The sequence below is a fragment of the Ctenopharyngodon idella genome, chromosome 6 (genome assembly GCF_019924925.1).
Source record: "Ctenopharyngodon idella isolate HZGC_01 chromosome 6, HZGC01, whole genome shotgun sequence".
In the NCBI taxonomy this organism is placed as follows: Eukaryota; Metazoa; Chordata; class Actinopteri; order Cypriniformes; family Xenocyprididae; genus Ctenopharyngodon; species Ctenopharyngodon idella.
Genome location: NC_067225.1, coordinates 17,711,151 through 17,728,954, shown reverse-complemented (window position 1 = coordinate 17,728,954; position 17,804 = coordinate 17,711,151). Strand labels below are relative to the sequence as shown.

General features: G+C 35.8%; 2 protein-coding genes across 3 annotated transcripts in view; one reads left to right on the top strand and one right to left on the bottom strand.

Moving 5' to 3' along the window:
• The first annotated feature begins 300 nt into the window (after positions 1–300).
• On the top strand, positions 301–5,642 carry im:7152348 (uncharacterized protein LOC559250 homolog). Its single transcript, XM_051898287.1, has 4 exons — positions 301–417; positions 1,796–2,215; positions 4,030–4,134; positions 4,872–5,642. The coding sequence occupies exons 2-4, from the start codon at positions 1,872–1,874 to the stop codon at positions 4,915–4,917; spliced, it is 495 nt and encodes a 164-aa protein (XP_051754247.1). The 5' UTR covers positions 301–417; positions 1,796–1,871; the 3' UTR covers positions 4,918–5,642.
• Positions 5,643–8,938: 3,296 nt separating this feature from the next.
• Positions 8,939–17,804, bottom strand: part of rab6ba (RAB6B, member RAS oncogene family a) — a 93,506-nt gene continuing 84,640 nt past the window's right edge. For both annotated transcript variants that reach the window (XM_051897775.1, XM_051897776.1), the window contains exons 7-8: positions 14,672–14,738; positions 8,939–11,053 (exon numbers count right to left, since the gene is read on the bottom strand). In XM_051897775.1, the coding sequence (XP_051753735.1) occupies positions 10,989–11,053; positions 14,672–14,738 (132 nt within the window). In that variant the 3' untranslated portion in view covers positions 8,939–10,988. The remainder of the gene's footprint in view (positions 11,054–14,671; positions 14,739–17,804) is intronic.

The following is a 17,804-nucleotide window of genomic DNA, read 5'->3' as shown; positions in this document are numbered from 1 at the left end:
TCATTATATTAGAATTATTATCTAATTTTATAGACTGTATTTCAATATTTACCACAGAAGAGAGTTCCCCCTCATGGTTCTTTCCTGCAAGTTTTTCCTTATCATGTTTTGTCGTCATGGAATTTCTGATTTCTTGACTTTTCTGTATGAGGAGATATATGGAGGTACACTGGAATTCTAAATAACTCTTTACTCGAGAAAGCTTTGCTTGACGTGTCAATGGGGGAGGAGAAAGGCAGATATCACCTCCCCCACGACTCCACAGCCTCTTTAAAACACGCGGCTGTTATTCACACTGACAGCAGAGCCAGTTTGCTCTTATTCACACACCCACTAATTCTCACTCAGATGAGTTAATCTTCTGACTAAAGATCTGCAACAGCCCTTACAGAGAACTGAACTACTATTAATTGTTCTGTAAGTACATTTCTTGATTTCTTAGTTTCTTTCAAAAACTAAGGTTGATTTACATTTATTTTTGTTTGTGTTTCATAAAATAGATTAAAAATATTTTAATATTAAGTTACACAGCAAACTATCTTAGGCCTGGTTTCACAGACAGGGGTTAGCTAGGAGTAGACCTTAGTTAAATTAGGACATTTAAGTAGCTTTTATAAACGTTTACTGGTGTGTACCTTGAGACAAAACAATGGCAGTGACATATTTTAAGATATTTCTTTCAGTGAAAATAGTTCAAACATACATTTTAGACTGAGACTAGGCTTAAGCCTTGTATGTGAAGTCTTTTAATCAGTATTTTGTCTTGTTTTGCAGTAAAATATCCAAACATCCTTAAAACAAAATACATTTACTTTAGAAAAGTGCATATATTAAGACTTTTTGTGTCTTACTTGAGTATTAAGATAATTTGAGTTTTTTCTTACATTATTGAAGTTATCCTTGTTTAAAGTGTTTGTCTAACAGTTTAGTGAGCTTTGAGGTTGAAGAAATAAGCTTAATTCAAGATGTATTCTCTGAAAAATAAGCCTTAATATTTTATGCAACATTGCTTCTCATTTTAATTAAGGGTGTTTAGATGTTTTCACTGGGAAATAGGACATAAATGTTCATTAACTGAGTGATTTTTGCAGTGTGCTTTTTAACACAATAAAGAAAGAACACACTGTTCAAATGGTTTGACATAAAAGTCAAGTTACAGTTTGACTAAAGATGTTTCTCATATAATATTTTACCTGACCATCACTAACAAGACAACAAAACTAACTAAACGTGATATATTATGTAGGAGCAATGTTCTCATGGCTGCAGAAACCAGAGATCTTGTCACTCTTCAGTATTGCAGTATTGTATTGTCTGCATTAGTACTCAGAATGAGGTCATAGGTCAACCCTTCAGAGGTCAAATTAAATAATATAATATTCTGGATGAACAGGTGGTCTGCAGCATTAGAGTAGAATACTATAAGAATGAATGCTTGGTGAGAGTCAATGATGGCTTTGCCATCTGCTTCAAGATTTTAACTGTCATTTCATTGTGCTTAAAGGGATAGTGTTTAAAATATGTAAATTCGGTCATTGTTTACTCGTGTTGTTCCAAATTTGAATGCATTTCTTTCTAATGCTGAATACAAAGAAAGATATTTTGGAGAACATTGTGGTGTGCAAACAACATTAGACCCCACTGACATTCATTGAATGGGCAAAAAAAAAACTTTTTTGAAATATCCTCTTTTGAGTATTAAGAAAGTCATTTTTGGGTGAACGCTGCCTTTACAGTTATGTCCATATATATGAAGTACACCTAAAAGTTACATCTTTTTTGTTTGTTTTTGCAGAGTACGCTAAACACTTTCCAGAAGACAGAACTACAAAATCACTATATCATCAATATAAAAGTACCAGTTTTCAGCCATGGTGCTGTTTGAGGATCAGGAATGTGGGGTCTGTTACCAGCGTTACTCTCGCCTCGACCGCGTTCCCAGGACTCTCCACTGTAACCACACATTCTGCACCCCCTGTCTGGAGACAATGGGGAAGTATTACAGCGGCCTGCGCACCATTCGCTGTCCCCTCTGTCGTCAGGTGACCTGTCTGGACCGTGGCCTCAGCTTGCAGGAGGCTCTTTTTGTTAATAGCCAACTGTGGGACAACATTTGTGAAGAACAGGAGGAGGAAGAGAACGAGAGACAGCAGGAAAAGAAGAACGAGGAGAAAAACTCTAATATACAGGTGCTGCCCTCATCACAGGCTGAATGGTGAGTGGGTTACTGACATGACAACATGATCTATTTGTTTATTCAAAAATGCAATTATTTTTTTATTTTTTTTTGTAAAAAATGATCCTGATGATAGAAAAAAAGCCATTACAAGAATAAAATTCTCAAAAAGAAAGCATTAAAGGGATAGTTCACCCAAAAATGAAAATTCTGTCATCATTTACTCACCCTCAAGTTGTTCCAAACCTGTATGAATTTCTTTGTTCTGCTGAACACAAATGATGATATTTTGAAGCAGGGGCGCAGGATACACGCTGGTCGAGGCAATAATCACTTTCGTTTCGCTTTCAGATATCTCTTTTATAGATGCCATCAATGCTTTTACCTTTCTAGATGTAATTACCGAAATCAAAACAGTCCATAAACTATATCCTCACGAAAACTTCAGTCAAGCCAGCTCGCGCGTCAACCTGAGAGATCAGCCTCCTTACCTTAAAGTGTCAAATTTCTCGGTTTCTGAATGGACGGTTTGGCTTGATTGACAAACGCTAACGTTTGGGCATGATTTATATACCATCGACCTGTCCTAAAACGTTAGCACGCTTTGATCGATTGTTTGGAGATCGCGTTTTTCTCCGTTGGAGAGCGCATTTCCTGTTCACATCCGCGACAAAACAGTTGATTATTTACAAACGAAAGCTCACAGAAACGTGAAAATGGTCTCATTTGAAAGAAAATATCCTAAGCTAAAAGATGATATAGTGCGACTGATTGAAGCAGCCCTTATCTAAAGTGCGGGGGTCGATTTCTGTCTTTTCAAAACTGCGGGGGTCCTGACCCCCCTGTCCCCCGTGTCAACGGCGCGCCTGTTTTGAAGAATGTCAGTAACCAAACAGTTGATGGGCCCCATTGACATCCATAGTATTTTTTCCATACTATGGAAAAACCATATTCTTCAAAATATCATCTTTTGTGTTCAGCAGAAGAAAGAAATTCATACAGGTTTGGAACAACTTGAGAGTGAGTAAATGATGACAGAATTCGTATTATTTGTATTAAAAAAATATGTTCAAGAACTTTCAAAAATGTAATGAAGTTCCAAACGTAGGTTCGGGAGGATCCTAAACAACTGTCAATCATCATTACGCGCGTACTATATAAGCCGCAAACACCGCGTCATTCCATTGACAAATTTTTATCACTAAGCCATTCACAGTCTCGACCAGCTTGCTGTCTTCATAAATTCATTTTGGGGGTTTTAACTCGGAGCTCGAGCCGAACTTCGGGCTCGAGCCTCCTCCGCAGACAGCAAGCCAAGTTCGTTTTACTATTAACCGTCAAGACTGAATGGGCAAGCGAACTCATGAATTTACGTTATAAATGCAATGTGTTATTACTTTTTATTTTATGATACTTTTAGAGTCCCTGTAAATGTTTGTTAAAAATGGAACTTGGTAGGCTACATGCGTTTTAAACTAGATTTTTTTTTAAAAAAGATTTTTCCTTTACTTCGCTGACCCAAGTAGCCTACCTTCTGGTGACTAATGTGTAACATGCAACCAGATGCTAAAATTAATTTACAGAGTCAAGTGAGCCTTTTGAATCAGCAACCTCAATATCACCTGATTCTGTTTATAAGTAGCCAAAATACTAGCAGAAATCGTACACCCGTTGTTACGTGAGGTCTTGTTAGTAAAGCATTTGGTCTCAAATCTCTGAATGACTTTTTATGATTAATTAAAGAAGAAACCTCAGAGTGTCTGTGTAGTAGTAACTATGTTGTGACAAAAATAAGTCCTGAATGCATTTGTGTTCCCATTCATACCTTTTTTTCCTCTTGTCTCTGGTTTTAGTCCAGTGCCAAAACAATACAGACCTAAATTCCGACTCCCATCTTTCCTGAAGAGAATGACATTTTCCAGACACCCTGAAGAGAGGATTGTTCCCACCTGCAATGTGTGAGTCTTCCTTCTACTGTAATGAATGACACAGTTCAAAAATGCCATGTCGAAAGTCATTTTATATTTAGTTTATTCACCCACCAATGAAAATTCAGTCATTTACCAATGCTCATGTTGCTCTTTTTGTGTTTGAAAAACAGTTGAAAAAAATGGAATGACATTTGTGACCCTGGACCACAAAGCCAGTCATAAGGGTCAGTTTTTTTGAAGTTGAGATTTATACATCATCTGAAAGCTGAATGATTTCCATTGATGTATGGTTTGTTAGGATAGGACAATATGTGGCCAAGATACAACTATTTGAAAATCTGGAATCTGAGGGTGCAAAAAAAAAAAAAAAAAAAAAAAAATGGAGAAAATCGCCTTTAAAGTTGTCCAAATGAAGTCCTTAGCAATGCATATCCACTCACAAAAATACATTTTTGATATAATTACAAAATATCTTCATGATAATTTGACCCATACAATGCATTGTTGGCTACTGCTACAAATATACCCGTGCGACTTATGACTGGTTTTATGGTCCAGGGTCACACATAGGTGAATAAATGATGAGTAAATGATGACACAGTGTTCATTTCTGGGTGAACTATCCTTTTAATATCTCAGTGATCACAATACTGTCATGTTTGCAAAGATCAAAAATTCTGTAGTCTCTAAAAACTATCAAAAGTAGATTTTTTTTTTTTAACATTTTCAGTTTTGCTAACTTTTTGTTTTGTCTCTCAACACAGACAAATTATGTCATGGCGAAGGGTTTCATCAGAAGAGATATTCTGAAAAGCAGAACAGTGGATTAACAATATCAACAATAGACTTTCACCGTCTGTTTTTCTGCTGTCATTAAAAGCGTATGCCATGTGCTAATTATGCCTGGCATACTGAAAAAGCAGGATCAACAGTCGGCCATAGACAGGGTCCTTTAAACAAACACAATCCCCTCCATGTGCTTCTCCGACTGCATTTTCCACTTGAATAGCTACAAGCCTGCATCCCGCTCCTCCATCCGAGGAGAGCTTCTCATTAGATATTCCACCCTTAATCCATCCCAGCTGCTGAGGCCGGATTTGTTTCAGCTGTCCCAAGAGGGAGAGGGTCCCAGATGCGAAGCAAGACTTTTGGAGCAGATGGCATCTCGTGAAAGATTCTGATCACCCTTGGTGTCTCAAATAGACTCTTTAAGTTATTTTAAGCTTTGCTATTTATATAACTTATTCATTATTTTAAATTAAAAATTTTGATTGCTAAATGTTGTTGGTCTCTTTCTCTCTGATCCCATGTTAATTTTCTGTTTTATATGACTAGCTACAACAAGGGTTTTTTAAACGTTTTGATACTATGGACCCCAAACTGAGGGACTCCTTTCTAACTTTCTTTTTTAAAATATAAAGACCCATTTGTGAGATAAATCTTGAGCATAACAAGACAATATTTTGTTTCTAAAGAAAATAATAAGTTTTATATTGCTATTGTACTTTCAAAAGAATAAAAAAATAATAACAGTACTATGATTTGCTACTAGTCTTTAAAAAGGCAAATGAAAAATGAAACGGCAATGAAATTAAATTTAATTAACATAAAAAATTATTGCTTAAAAAAAACTACACATTTATGCCAAATTTAAAAATCCTTTAACACCATCATTTCTGAGCTCATTTTACAAAGTATAAAAGTTCGTTAATGCACTATGAACTAACATGAATAAACAACTGTATTTTCATTAACTAACGTTAACGAAGATTAATAAATACAATAACAAATGTATTGCTCAAAGTTCATGTTAGTTAATACATTAACTAATGTTAACAAATGAACCTTATTGTAAAGTGTTACCACTGTAAATAACCTTGATTTAAACAAGTTATGAGTACACTGCTTAGGGTAAAGGATGATTGAGATTATAGGGTAAAAGCTTTAAATAAGACTTTAAATAATATTTTCCTTTTTAACAAGAGAAACAGGCTGATTGCATAAGTATTTTCCATACTGTTAGCATATGCCGATATTTCACTAGTGAGTCTCCAACAGACCAAAAACAGAAAGAAAGAAATCACTCATCCGTGTCAATGGATTATATATGCTTTTCATTAAACACCTGTCATCTTTTACATCTGAAAGATTTATGAAAGAATTTTGACTACTTTGTTTTACCAATAGTGTCATTACACACCTGCATGTGTTTTTTTCTGAGAAAAACTGTTACAATGTTCTTTCCTTTTCTAGATTTAGTCTTTTGCAAAACTTAAATGGAACTGCAATGAAAGTTAAGAAAATATATTGAAAAAACAAAACAACGAATAACAAAATATTGATGTGAATTCTTGAGTTGATAATATGAGCTATCTTTGTTTTTCCTTGGAAGGCTTCATTGTGTAGATAACAGCAGTAGATAGAGCAGATAACAGATAACAAAGCCAAAAACAAAGATGTAAATCTTACCACATTCAATAAACTGATTCTACAGAAATGATCTATAAAACAATTATCTATGGGTCGTTTTTAGAACAAATTATCATAATCGTTTTTATAATTTCTGTTGTAAAATCTGAAGGCTACCATGAGCCTTATGGTTACACGATGGCTACGTTCATGCTGGCACAAAAACAAACAAACAAACAAACAAACAAAAACAGATTTTCTTTACTCTGACACTGATCGGAATTTGTTGCACACATGTAAACACAAAAATCTGCACGCGATCCGATTTTTTCGCATCCTTTCTGAGCCACTTCCAAATGTGGTTTTAAATCAGATACGTAACATATCCGACATCTAGCCTACATCTAAACACGTATATCCGATTTTCCTTGGAATTCCATGCCACCACAAGGCGAGGGCGACACGCTTGCCCACAAAATGTATGAGGCAGACGTTCCTGTATGCGCTCGCACTAAAACTCACAGCTTTTTTTTTTTTAACTGAGGGGGAAACTTTATATTTAAGAAATTGCTCACACATCGAAACATTCAGGAGTACAGAAGCTTGTTTTCAACCCCTGCCCTATGAATTTTTAAAATAAAACCGCGACATTTTTTTGTAAATATACTAACAAGCTTCTCTATTAGCCTATAGACCTTATTCGCCAGAGAAACAAGTGCGCCGCCATCTTTATAATATTGTCTTTGAACTTCCGTTTTTGCGGTAGCTCTGTATATTTCTATGGTATTGCTGTCAAAGAATAACTAGCTGGTGGAGTAAATTTACTTGTTGTAGAGTTAACAAAAGTTATTATGAGCACTGTATGTTTAAAGCAGATGTTTTAACAAATGTCAGTAGACCGGGAAGATTTTAAAACGATCAGTTCATTCATAAATTCGTAAGATCGCTGTGGAAATACAAACCGGAAGTCAAAAGACAACGAGCGCGGCGCTGAAAAGGGGCGGAGCTACATAAGGTCGGCTAAACGGTTGCTAGGGTATTCTAAGTGGCTGCTAGGGTGTTTCTATGCAGTTGCTAAGGTACTCAGGGTGGTTGCTAGGGTGTTGCTATATGCGGTAGAGTATTAGTGATAGATAGACCGACAGAGACGATAGATAGACAGATAGATAGATAGATAGATAGATTAGAACTATTATATAGAATAGCAGCTTAAATTAGGTATCCTGGAGTTTGAATAGTCTTGGCTAATTTGAACATTCCATCAGTGTAAGTCTATGGGATTTTTCCTGAGTCAGAACCTGTTTTATATAGTCTCTGGTCAGTCTGGAACAGAAAGGTCTGACCTGAGTTTGGTGGTTCTAGCTTGAAAACTCTAGGAGAGTCGTAAATCAGCAGAATCATTTTGGGTGGGGGTTAATGTAAACACAGATATCGCATACCAGTCGTGTCTAAAGTGAATGTAAACAGGCAGGACAAAAATTGGATATGGTCAAAAAATCATATCTCTGCATTAAGACTTGAAGTGTAAACACAGCCAATGAGTCAACTCACAGTGTCTGCTGCTGCTTTGCAGGCCTCATAGACCTATAATGTAGGTCAAAGAGATAACTGCTGATTTATGAATCTGTGACACATGATCAGAAACTAAACAAAGTTTACTCATTGTTTCAGTAAAGAGTGTAAACTAGTTTCACCTACACCTACACCTGAATGCAAACCTGTTTGCATAGAAACAGTGGATTGAGCTTTGACCTGTTTTGACAAGCTTTGCAAAGCTTTTACGTGTAAAATTGCATCACTTAATTTGCCAGTTATAACTTAAGGCTAATTTCCACGTTTACAATCTCTTGAGAGGACACCTACCTTAATAAACAGCATCCTGTATAAACAATGTGTACACTGTCAAGAGAGCTGTAATGTATAAAAACAGAATAATGTTTTTAAATAAATATAATTAATATAAAATACTGTAATATTGTAAAATATTATTACAATTTAAAATAACTGTTTTCTATTTTAATTTATCTCTGTGATGGCAAAGCTGCTATTACTCCAGTCTTCAGTGTCACATGATCCTTCATGAAGGAATTTCTGCAGAAATCATTCCAATAGTGAATAATTCATAATGCTGTTTTATCATACTAATTTGGAATAATTCATAACTGTATTTTAAATAGTTTTTTAAGAAAACAGTTATTTTAAATGGTAATAACATTTCACAATGTCTGTTTTTACTTTAAGCAAAAAATGAGGCCTAGCATAGGAGACTTGTTTCAAAAACATGAAAAAACGTTTCTTAAAAACGTTTGACATTCTGTGTACGTGTGTATAAGACTTCTTTCATATACTGTATATGAAACTATATATATATATATATGTGTGTGTGTGTTGTTTTTTAAATTGAGAGAAGTAATGGTCAATATTCACTTTTTTGGTAATAAGACACTTTTATTGATTTTACTGATTTGGACCGACATGCTAGATTTCTATACAGTGTGAATGGTAAAGCTAGCTCTGAATCAATCAGGCTGGCTCCACTGAGCTAAAACATATACACAGGGAATGGTTGCACCCTTAAAAGCATTAACTCAACTCACGCACAGACATTCACCCAAGGCTGATGTAGCGTTGTGTCAATCACAATGACTACTGGTATTACAGGTACACTGATGATATGATTCCATACAGGGAGCATGTCTGCACCCTATTCAATTCAAATGAGAACTTCTTTTCAGAAGTGAAGAAAACAAAACGTTAACAAAACTTCATAAATCATTAATCAACCCCCATCCAGCTTATGCTAAGTGACGTCCTTCTGCACCTCTCTGTGATCTGAGAAGGCATTGGCACAGACAAATCTGATTTTCCCTTTAAATCTCCAGACTATCCATAAGCAGGAAGCAAAGGTTTTAATGAGTCAGTGCTGAATGATTCAGTCAATTACAGTGTAGTTTACCATATTCCAAATAAAAGCTGCTGGATTTAATAAGAATAAACTGGCATTTTAACATTTTTATTGTTTTCTGATTCTTATGTCATGTGCTCATTCTCATTTCCTATGCATCACAAATAGCTAGACATGACTTGTGTCTGGCGGTATGTGAATCAACTTTACAAATAGGTTATCTGTACAGTGACCCTCGAGAGATTTACGCTACAGTTTGAACTCTAAAGTGGTTTCAAGGACAGACATTTGACAGCAATTTTGAAACATTTACAACTTTCTTTCTTGAAAAAGTGCATTAAGGATTCACATGAAATACAATTCAAATAAACTGATATACTACACAATGTGTCTCCCCCCTGGTCAGTGCACTACAATTTACTGGCCCAAAGAGCAGCTGTAGACATGAGTGGGTTCCTACACAAGGCAAACACTATAATGCTGCATAATGCTAATTCTTTAAAGTGAACTATAGTTATTTTCAGAGGAACGTCCCATCTTTGCATTTCTGATATTAAAGCCTGTTTGAAAATGACAGCTGATATATTTACAATAGAATTGGACTGTTTGATCAATCAGCGTGCAAACAAATTATTCCAATCAATTAAATATGAATGACCAAGTTTAGTTGTGCATGATTTGCTCCTCTGTCACGTTCATAGTCTTGTGACTATCTGCAGTACGCTATAAATGACTGACAAACATTCTACAGAAGAAAGCGGATCCTTCCTTGTTATCAGGTTGTTTGCACAAGCTGTTTGCTTTTAGTGCGAACGGGAAATTATAAAGAAAATAAATGCTGGAAACATTAAATAAACTGTGTAATTAAAACTTGAACTGTACATAAACAATAAAAAAAATCACACAGAATGTGGCAAGGTTTCAGGAGATCTGCAATGACACGTTCACAAACACACATAAACAAAAACCTGTCCTGACACTTAAAATAACAAGTTCTGTGTCACAGCAAGAAAAAAAAGAGGCTAAAATAAGTTGATTTAATGAAGTGCGTTGAGTCACAAAAACTTGTGCACGGTAGCCAGCAGGATTGAGATGATACTTTTAAAAATGGCTAACATGCATGTTTGCTGTATTTTCTGGGTTATCCGTTGTTTGAATTTCCTTCTTGCTTATGAACTCTTTGCTCTAATCCTGCTTTTTATGGCAAAATTATAATTTCTTGTCTGCATCTGTTTTAGTGCTCATCCTTGTATACAAAAATACAAAACAAAGAAAAAAAATCTACGTCTCTACATTTTCAAAAAGTATACATGTTGGACATAGTTGACATTTTTATTGATTTTTGCCCTTCACTTTTCGAATTTTTAGGATTTTTGGCAATTTTGTTACTAAAGTATAGGTACTATTTTACAATTGAAACTGATGTAACACTGATACCAACCAGTTACTAAAAGTCAGATGGGAAGGCCAAATATCCAATCTGAAAACACAACTGGAAGCCAACCAAAAGGAAGCAACACAACAAGCATGTGGTGTGTAGATGATGCTGTAAATCAGATGTGAGCTATTAACAGGAACATCCGCCCTCAGTAGTTGGAGGTTCCTGTGGTTTGTCCAGTTTAATGTCAATCACTGGAGAATGCTGTTAAGGAGTAAAAACTTCAGAATTTCAAGAACTGACATCAAACAATGAATGTAATTAAGCTGAAAAGAATCACACTATGAGCAAACGGGGAATGATATTCCTTTTTATGTCAACTTTGTATAACTTAAAAATGTGCCTCAATACTGACTCCTCCAGGCATTAAGAGTAATTTCAGCCATAAATGCTGCATGTTTGACAAACGGCATCTTTACAGCCTTTATACATAGGCAAAGGATGTTTTCTTTGTTATGTTATGCTATCTTAGCAGATAAGATCTACATATTTTCACAGCACTTGTATTTTCCCATTTTTTCCCCCTTTTACTTATTGTGAGCTGACGTCCGGCAGGAAAAAGAGAACGGGTGCCATCTAGTGGTCCTTATCTGAAATGAAAAACAACGCTAATAGCTTTTTTTTTTTTTTTTTGCGAAATCTCTTTCCTTGCCAACATAAAAAGAATCTCATTCAAATAAATGTTAACTGGTGTCCCTGAGAGATGTGTGGGTTTAGTGGGGCGTTTATGCTTGTTCAGTCACACCAGCTGCTCCTGGCTGCAGCCGACTCTCTGAAATGTAATGGGCTCATGTTTGCATTCATGAACAAATGTCGAAGTGGTGAGTGGTGTAATGTGTGTGTGTGTGTGTATGTGTAGTTTGGTTAATAGCGACTGCGTAAAATGATTTGTTTAATTTCACTAAATCTGTCACATTAGGTTTCATTCATATACATATAAAACATATTCAAATAAGGGCTTTGTAAAGGCACAGCCTATCATAACCTTTAATGCCACTATGAAATCAAAATGGACAATTCTTATTTTTTTTTGTTGAATATTGCAGTATTTTATATATATATATATATATATATATATATATATATATATATATATATATATATATATATTTATAAATGATAAATGTTGTATCATTTTTGATACAACATTTTGATACAACATAAACGCTGTACTTTTTTTTATATGCCGTGGGATATACATCATATTACATCAGATTAATTTGTACTTCATTTTAACATGTGTCCTGAAATTCCAGTTACAATTTGACAAAAACTACAGGAAACCAATTGGCCTTTTTTGGGAGTGAGGGGTTTGGATGCTGCATTAGACCAGTGTCAGGCCACATGATCGGATTGCCTTTCAAGCTCTAATGTTCTCTTCAAATTATAATTATATGCATAGCTGTATTTATGAAATTATCAAAAGTACTTCTACTCCAACCCAATTTTATGCCTCCCTGTGCTATTATGACCACACACATGCAAGCATACACCCAATGCAGAGAACACACAATAAACACACCCTGCACCTCTATCAATCACACAAAACAAACAGAAAGAGGACACTTTGTATCATTCAAACTTACTGGATAGGAAATCTACCCTATTCTGCTGCAAACATATTCATAAAGAAGAGAAAAATGTTACCATAGCAATAGACTTTCCACTGCCACTAATAACAAGTGACTGAATGTGGCAGAAAACATAATGAGAGGAAAATAAATTAGCCTCAGTGTGAAACAAGGCCAATATTTGAATTTCATGGTGGAAATGACATGAATGATGAAAATCAAGAAGTATATTACCCACAAAAACCTTACTTTGGTAAATAAGACTTTACACTGTCAAAAAAAGACAAAATAAATTAATATTAACTAACAGTTGCAATACAGTCGTACAGGATCACTCAGAATACTACAGCTCTATGCTGATGAACAGCTGTTGTACAACGACCACTGCATACTTTCATTACTCTGGAGCTTTCTAATGTCAACTTTTAAAAGGAAGGTGACAACACAAAATATTTTGCTGTTGATGTCAAAGGCTGTGCATCCCATCAAGCTACACTATTTTCATGCAGAAGCTAGACATAGGTAGATGTCAACATGGACAGGTTGGTAATGCCAACAAGTAACCGTGTTAATTCTAATGCCTAATACCTATCAGGGGATGTAGCTCAGTGGTAGAGTGCATACTTTGCATGCATGAGGTCCTGGGTTGCATCTCCAAGCAATGTTGGCCTTTTGAGGCAGTCATGGCCTAATGGTTAGCGAGTCAAACTGGTAAACTGAAGGTTGCGGGTTTAATTCTCAATACCAGCAGGAAATTACTGAGGTGCCCTTGAGCAAATGGCTGCCCACTGAGAGAGAGCTTATCAGTGACTGAGTTCTGGACTCTCGTCAAAACTCCTGTTATGACGCTGTCTACACTGCACAATGAATCTCTTATTTACATCTTGTTTGCACTATTAGTTTTGATGAAAGCATCTATGAGAGTGCAGAAAGTTACAATGAGAAAAACACTGCATTCATGGGCTCAACAGACATGTCTGTCATCTGTCATCGACTACAACGCTCATCGCTGCAACCTTTCATGCGACAGGAGACGAGTAGATCTCAATATAATGCTATAATCAACACTTTTCACAATTAGTTAATCTCGACAGCTGTAATATTAAAAATGTAGTAAAAGTTTTCGAGAGAGTTCAATGTGTAATACTTATTTCAAATGCAAAGATGTTATCCAATCATAGCAGTGGGCGTTTACACTAAAGACTCACAACAGACACGCCCCTTCCAACAGAGCGTTCAAATTAGAGGGGTAAAACCATCAAAAAAGGTTTTGATATAAATATGATACTAACATTATAAGTGCACCTCAGGAAACACTATAAAATAATAAAAAAATGCAGTTCATGACTGTTGAACTGTTCTCTGACATGGTCTGACTCGACTAATATCGGCCACAGCTCTACAGCCTGAGGGATGATGGGAAACTCCTGCAAAACAGCACAGAGCTGTCACCTAATGCTGCCTGTCAACTGCTTGCACATTGCATTGTCTATATCAGTGATTCTCAACTAATGGGTTGTGATGCAAAAATTTGTTTGCTTTGTTTGGATAGGGTCACAGACAGCAGGGAAAAATGCTTAATACAAATAATAAAAAGCACATAACTATACTGTTATAAGTAGTTACACAATAAAAAATGGGTAGGCTAACTTTTAATAGTATAAGGGTAAGACGTATCTTTTGGTTTTGATGTCAAATGCTATGGTATTTTGATACAAATTTATCTGTCATATAGTAGAAGCAGACAAAATCATAAAAATCATAAACAAAACTTTGCAACCTGAAACTAATTTGGAAAGATTTTGATTTTGTTTTGTTAATCTATAAAACAGACTTTTAATAGAATAATGATTTCCAGTTCCTTTTTAAGTAAAGAAAAACAATGAAATGTGGCAAGTTTAATCCATTTGTGTTTATATATGTACTATTTTGGTATGTTTTTTTCTCCCACAGTGTTGATTGTATGTTTTTTTTAGTGACTTTAATAACATTAATGATATGAGATAAAAAAATATGTTTCTGGTTTGGGGTTGTCGGAGTACATAAGACAAAAAGAGTAGGGAAACATTGCGCTAGAGGTCATATGTTATAGTATTGAAAGCCAGTCAGTTTTTGCTTTTTTATATCTTATTGAATGTAAAGTAGAATGCAGCACAGTAAACTGATTACAGAGCAAATTACATTTGTAAATTCGTTCTGAATTGTTGAATTGTTTTCGTTTTGAGCTCATTGAAAGGATACTGCCCTCTTTGCTTGTCTCCTGCATGCTCTCCATTCCTGGAAGGGCAGCTGCCACACGTCGAAACAGCTGTGGGAAAGAAGAGACGACACGGTTAGAGATTTTGGCTGTGTTGGTAACCAGAAAACTTAACCCAAAAATGCTCACTGTTAAGTCATTGGGTAGCGAGGTATGCTCGCTGGCGAAATCCAGTCATTTTAATAATCTATGTGATCTAAGATTTATCTTTCCATGCAAATTTGCCAAAGGGGTTCAGTTGGTTCATGTGAATTCTCCACGCTGATCAACAGAAAGCTGCTGGGTTTGATAGGGGTGGGGGAAAAATGTATTCTCTGAAGTATCACAATTCTCTCTTCAACGATTCTGAAAATGCAAGCTTAGTTTTTTTTTTTTTGCATATGTGCGATGGCACTTGTGTGCTCTAGAACCGTATTCTGCCAGCTAACAATTACACAAAAACACACAAAACCATTGAACAACTATATAAACATGCCGAAGGTTTCATTGTTGAAGAAAAATTCAAGGGCAATCGCAGGCTTCATTGCACAGGATTCTCATGGGCGTTTTCAGCATACGCCTGTGCATGACTCAGTGTAAGTGGTTAAATGCACTAACATCCCCAAATGCTTTTATAATCCGAAATTAATGTAAACACAGTTATGTCTTAAGAACATAACAAGACATGTATTAATATATTGGTAAAATAGATCTGTGCATTAGTGAATGCAGCCTATTAGACCTGATGCTGTCAATAATTTCATCAATAACATTTACAGAGCAATAATGCTGAGAAAAATCCCTCACTTGGAAAGCTTTCTTGTCTGGAACACTTTCAGATACTTAAAGCACTCTTAGATACTTAAAACACCTTTTGTTTATTGCTTGTAATGTGTTTCTTTGCTCCACTTTATTACTTTATATTTGCTTTAAAAGTATATACTTTTTTTTAAATGACCATTTCGCTAGAGAACACTCTTATTCATTGGCTGGGGTCACATGGAGCCCCTTTGAAGCTGCCTAAAAATGGATTTTGGACCATCAAAAATTTTTCCTTCAAAACCTTAATTTCTCTTTGGAAATGTTCCTCTTAAGGAAAGATAGTCATATACATCTTGGATGGCCTTGGGGTGAGTAAATAATCAGGACAGTTTTGGGTGAACTATTCCTATTTACTTAAAGCTATAATATGTACATTTTTTTCAATATGCCGCTAGAGGTCACCTATTCAAAACAAAGGCGTAGCTTGATGACGCAGAGTTTGAGCGCGGAATCTTGGGAGATGTCGTCTTCACCTCACAGCCAGTGGAAAAGAATCGGGACTGGACTCGAGCAGAAATCATGTTCATGGATGAGATTATTAACGGTACTGTAGCATGAAGCAGAGCAGGGCGAGTGCTGTTGGAGCTGAATGAGGTTGCTGGAGTGATTTAATCAGTCGCTGCTTCCGCTTTTTCCGGTCATGAGTATGAGGTAACACAGCGCTGTTTATCATATTAGATACATTTGACTGCTGAAAATGATGTTATGAAGTTACTCTGTGCACTCGGATGCTGTGATACACTTGTTGCACACTGCAGTAAGCTAGATTGATTTTAGAATATCATATTAATAAATGCTGGGTGGCTTGTGTTGAAAAATAAATGCCATGCAATTAATTAAAACGTATTGTATGATGGAGAAGATGCTGTATTAGCCATTTGACAAAATATTTTTTCTCTGAGGCATGGTAAAAGCATGGTACTCTCAGAAAACTAGATTTAAACAATAAGACTAAACGTGCTGAGCTATATAACAATAATTCGTTTTCTGTCTATAAATGTAACCAAACAGTTGTTCCCTTGTCTAATAAAACATGTAATATATTAAAGCGTTTTCAGTGTTTCCATGGTTTCTATAAAATTAAACCAGAAACCGAGGGTTACGCAGATATGACACCATTGATGGCGACTCCCGGCCATGTCCCGTGTCCTTGGTTAAAATCGTGATTTTCTCACAATTTACAAATAGTTGGAAACATTTGGGATATTGTAAGTACTCAACTGAACAAAATATAAAACTCTGGCCTAGTGGTTTTTGGATATTTTACTGCTAAATTTTTACTTATTGTGCCTTTAAAACACAAATAAATTTGACATTCAAAGTTAGCAAAGTTCTCATTAATTAATAAGAAAAAAATTTAGATTTTCACGATCAGACCGTGATTTTCATAATCGTAATTTGTGAGGTGCCTAAAGATTCCCACCCCTAGTTTGAAAGTGACTTCTGTGTAAGCTGTGCTTCATACATCTACACTACTGACAACAAAAACTGACCTTTTTTGTCTGCAAAATTTCATCAGAATTTTGCTATTGTGACTGCAGCTTAAGTCATATCAGCAGTATTCAGTATATTTAGGGGTTCAGTTCACGGTCCCCAAGGGCTGCCAAAACGTTCAAAGTGGGTGAAGCCACTTTTACTAAAATGGCTATAATTTGTGAATGGAATGAAATATTTTCACCAAACTCAGCACACCTATGTAAGAGCTCATTTTGTGGTCGCGTGAAAAAGGACACGGCGACTGGCCACTCGGTGGCACTATAACAGCGAAAAAACATGAAAATGGCTATAACTACTTGACTGTTAGTCTGATTGACTTAAAAATTGGCTTGTATTGTCTTTGTCCGAGGTGCCATGATTGCCACTGGCCAATGAATTTTGAGCAGCTATCTGACAAGGTTAATGGAGGCCGATCAGAATGAAACTTGCTGTGCCTGTTTGATTCACGGCCCTAGAGGCCTGTGAGAAACTCAAAAGAAGTCAGCCACAGGGGGGTGCCTTCAAGTTTTACACGTGCGTAAAAGATTGTGTATAGTACCATTTTTCGTACACATGCTCACGACATTCGTACCACATGGTAGAACTCCTCATTCTGAGCAACTTTGCCTCTAGGACCGCCTCTGTCCATCGAATCGTTTGTTAAATATTGGATATTATTTCAAAATCCACCTTTGGCAAACTAGTCCTAGGTTTTTGGCTCAACCTTGATAACTGTTAAAAAGCTTTAAAAAACATATATTTCTTATGGTAAATTGCCTGTATTGGCTGTAAATGTTCTTTTTCATCTATGATCGAGATGGTTACAGGCTTGCTAAATAA